At 27.4% G+C, this 3,486-nt stretch overlaps 1 protein-coding gene across 1 annotated transcript; it reads left to right on the top strand.

The window, feature by feature from the left end:
- Window positions 1-1,908: 1,908 nt before the first annotated feature.
- LOC124821681 (senescence-specific cysteine protease SAG39-like) lies at window positions 1,909-3,217 on the top strand. The gene is made up of 2 exons (XM_047293604.2): window positions 1,909-2,371; window positions 2,515-3,217. Exons 1-2 carry the CDS (start codon window positions 1,933-1,935, stop codon window positions 3,102-3,104), a joined length of 1,029 nt encoding a protein of 342 aa, XP_047149560.2. The 5' UTR covers window positions 1,909-1,932; the 3' UTR covers window positions 3,105-3,217.
- Window positions 3,218-3,486: the final 269 nt, after the last annotated feature.

Below are 3,486 nucleotides of genomic sequence, written 5' to 3'. Positions count from 1 at the left end.
AACAAAAAGATTAAATAAGTAATTGTTTTACATTTTACTTATCTATTTTTATTTAGTATTTTATATTTTTAGTTAAAATAAAATATTAATCTTTTTATTTTGATTTCTAATTGATATCATAAATTTATTTATTTATTTATTTTAATATATTTTAATCGTAGAACCGGTACTTATTATTAAAAATAATTATTGTTATATGATATTTTTATAAAGGATCATTACATAATACATAATACATAATACATAATATATATGAATATATATAAAACAATCAGTTCCACATAGTTATCTGTATTTTCATTTACACTTAATATTTTCTAATTTAGCACTGTGCAAGCGGACAACTGGTGTCAGATGTCCGAAAGATATTTTCTATTTGCACTCATAAGAATTTTTTAATTTATTAAATATATGTTTTACTTTTATTACATTAATAATATTATTAAAATAATATCAAATTAATTGAGATATATTTTTTTAAGTTTAAAATATTTTTCTCTGTGTAAAAAGAAGAAGAATGTTTTAGTGTTGATCTTATAATTCTTTATGTCAAATTTGAAATAAACATGATGGATTCTCACATAAGAGTTGATTTTAATTTAATCTTTATAAAATATTATTTTTTTAATTTTTATCTCTAAAATTTGAATTTACTACTTTTGGTGTCTAACATTTACTTTAAAAAGATAGATTACTTAAATGTTTTATTCAAGACAAACAAGTTGAGTATCCCATCAGAAATAAAAATAATAAAGCTTTTTACTTTAAAAAAAAATTACTAACCCTGTCGGAATAACTAAGTTAACCTATTAAGAAAATTAAATATTTAACTATTTAACAACTTTAGTGTAATAAAAAATAATATTTTTAATATAAAAATTACTAAAACATTTCAATTTATAAAATAAAAAAGGTATTTTAAAATTAATTGCATATTAATAAATATATTTAATATTTTCAATCGTTAAATTAAAGTTTTACACTAAAAATCTTTTTCTATAAAATTAAAAATTAAAAATATCAATATTTATTATATTAAACCTTCGTAAGATACTTCAATGAAATAATGATGATTTTTAAATTGGAGAAAAGTGGTTTGACACTTCGAAATAATAATATTATATTAAATTAAGTTATTTAATTAAAGGATTTTTTTAATAATTTTTTAATAATAACTTTTGATCAAAATGTTGTAAAAAAATTGTTAAAAAGATAATTTTCTTAATTAAAACATAAATTAAATTATTGAATATAAAATTAATAAAATGATTTATACAGAGGAGTAGAAAAATTATCCGGTGTCAACAACTCACAATCCATTCTAACATTAATAGAAAATAACTAAGTTTTTTAATTAACTAAAAAATTAGTTAATTTTTGTTATAATAAAATTAGTAGGATATATTAACAATTAATTTTATTTACATACCCAGTTTTATAATCATTTATCTAATTATTTACAAAAATATTATTAATTTATTCAAATATTATTATTTAATATTATATTATTATTATTATTATTATTATTATTATTATAAAATAGTTGTGAATTAAATGTTTATAGAATAGAAAGGTATCCAACTATGAATTTTCCTGTTAATATACACTGATTGTATGGTTTTTTTCTTTTTTCTATCACTTTCTGTGTCTAGAAGGACTACCACGTGTGGTCGTCCCATTCTAAATCAATTGGACTGAAAAAGTGTCTCTCTTTGAAAGCAATGTGTTGAATAGCTGACTCAACAATGGTACACGTTACTGCCATATCTGAGTCCAATGTGAAAGCACAAATTGTGCTAACAACTGTTTTCTGCACTATCAGAAGCAACCCTTGAAGAGCCCTTCACCACTATAAATTACCAGCATTCGCCATTGCCTTTGCTCCAAACAAAACCATTTCAATCTAAACCCAATATTACTTCTCATTACAAAATGAGTTCATTTACCCAAAACAACCATCTTTTAGTTCTGCTCCTTGTTTTAACTGTGTGGACATGCCACGTAATGTCTCGCAGGTTGCCTCAGGCAACCTCGTCAGAGAGACATGAGAACTGGATGGCACAGTATGGTAAGGTTTACAAGGATGCTGCTGAGAAGGAAAAACGTTTCCAAATATTCAAGAACAATGTGCAGTTCATTGAATCATTCAATGCTGCTGGGGACAAATCTTTCAACCTTAGCATCAACCAATTTGCAGACCTACATAATGAAGAGTTTAAGGCATTACTAATTAATGGTCAGAAGAATGCAAATATGGTTGAGACAGTAACAGAAACATCGTTTAGGTATGACAATATAACTAAGGTTCCTGCTAGCATGGACTGGAGGACAAGAGGTGCTGTTACTCCAATCAAGGACCAAGGCAGATGTGGTATATATTTATACATTATACAATACAGGACCTTTTTCATTCAACTTATTACTAATAACTCTGTCATTCATTCTACTTTCATGCTCAACCCTTTCAAGCAATTCCTGTGCTGGTGTCAACTTTGTTTTTGTTTGTAAAATCAGGTAGTTGCTGGGCGTTTTCAACTGTGGCTACGATCGAGGGTCTCCACCAAATAACTACAGGTGAATTGGTGTCCCTATCAGAACAAGAACTGGTGGATTGTGTTGAAGGAATGAGTGAAGGATGCAAAGGTGGTTATATGGAGGATGCCTTTGAATTTGTTGCGAAGAAAGGGGGATTAGCAACTGAAGAATATTACCCCTACAGGGAAAACAATAAGACTTGTAAAGTCAAGAAGGAAGGTCATGGTGTTGCTGAGATTAAAGGGTATGAGAAAGTTACTGCTAACAGTGAAAAAGCACTGCTGAAAGCTGTGGCACATCAACCAGTGTCAGTCTATATTGACGGTGGAGATTCTGCTTTCCAATTCTACTCAAGTGGGATATTTACAGGAAAGTGTGGAACTCGTCTAAACCATGCTGTTGCAGTAGTTGGTTATGGGAAAGCTCGTGGTGCTGGTAAGTATTGGATAGTGAAGAATTCATGGAGCAGAAAATGGGGTGAGAAAGGGTACATAAGGATGAAGAGAGATATACGTGCCAAGGAAGGTTTATGTGGAATTGCCATGAATGCTGCTTATCCTATTGCTTGAGTACTTTAAAGTATATGCATGCATTTTGGATCTCTCTGATCTTCATCTTCTTTTCTAGTTATCTATTGTTCCTATTTAGTTGTTTGTTTTTGTTTTCTGTGTTGTCTATGTAATCGTTTAGTTTCTCCAAAATAATGAAATATAAGTTTGATATCTAGTAATATTTTACCTTCTTTTATTGTTGTTTAGTGTACTAATTTGTATAAGTTACTGTTTACTACCAATGAGTGGTTCATGGTCTACATGTCTAATTTTTAATATTGATACTTTGAGACCATATAATAAATAAACAACTATCCCGAAAATTAATTACATTGACACATTTTCTATTTTATTAATTTAATTGTTTGTATATTATTATATAACAATAAAGTTTTCAAAT

The sequence above is a fragment of the Vigna umbellata genome, chromosome 6, assembly GCF_029865625.1.
Source record: "Vigna umbellata cultivar VRB3 chromosome 6, Vumbellata_1.0, whole genome shotgun sequence".
In the NCBI taxonomy this organism is placed as follows: domain Eukaryota; kingdom Viridiplantae; phylum Streptophyta; class Magnoliopsida; order Fabales; family Fabaceae; genus Vigna; species Vigna umbellata.
This window is presented reverse-complemented; position numbering and strand designations above follow the sequence as displayed.

Bases quoted from the DNA above. Each gene is read 5' to 3' on its own strand.
- LOC124821681 (XM_047293604.2), top strand. From the start codon at position 1,933: ATGAGTTCATTTACCCAAAACAACCATCTTTTAGTTCTGCTCCTTGTT. The intron at 2,372-2,514 runs GTATATATTTAT...TTGTAAAATCAG, and splicing joins CAAGGACCAAGGCAGATGTG to GTAGTTGCTGGGCGTTTTCA.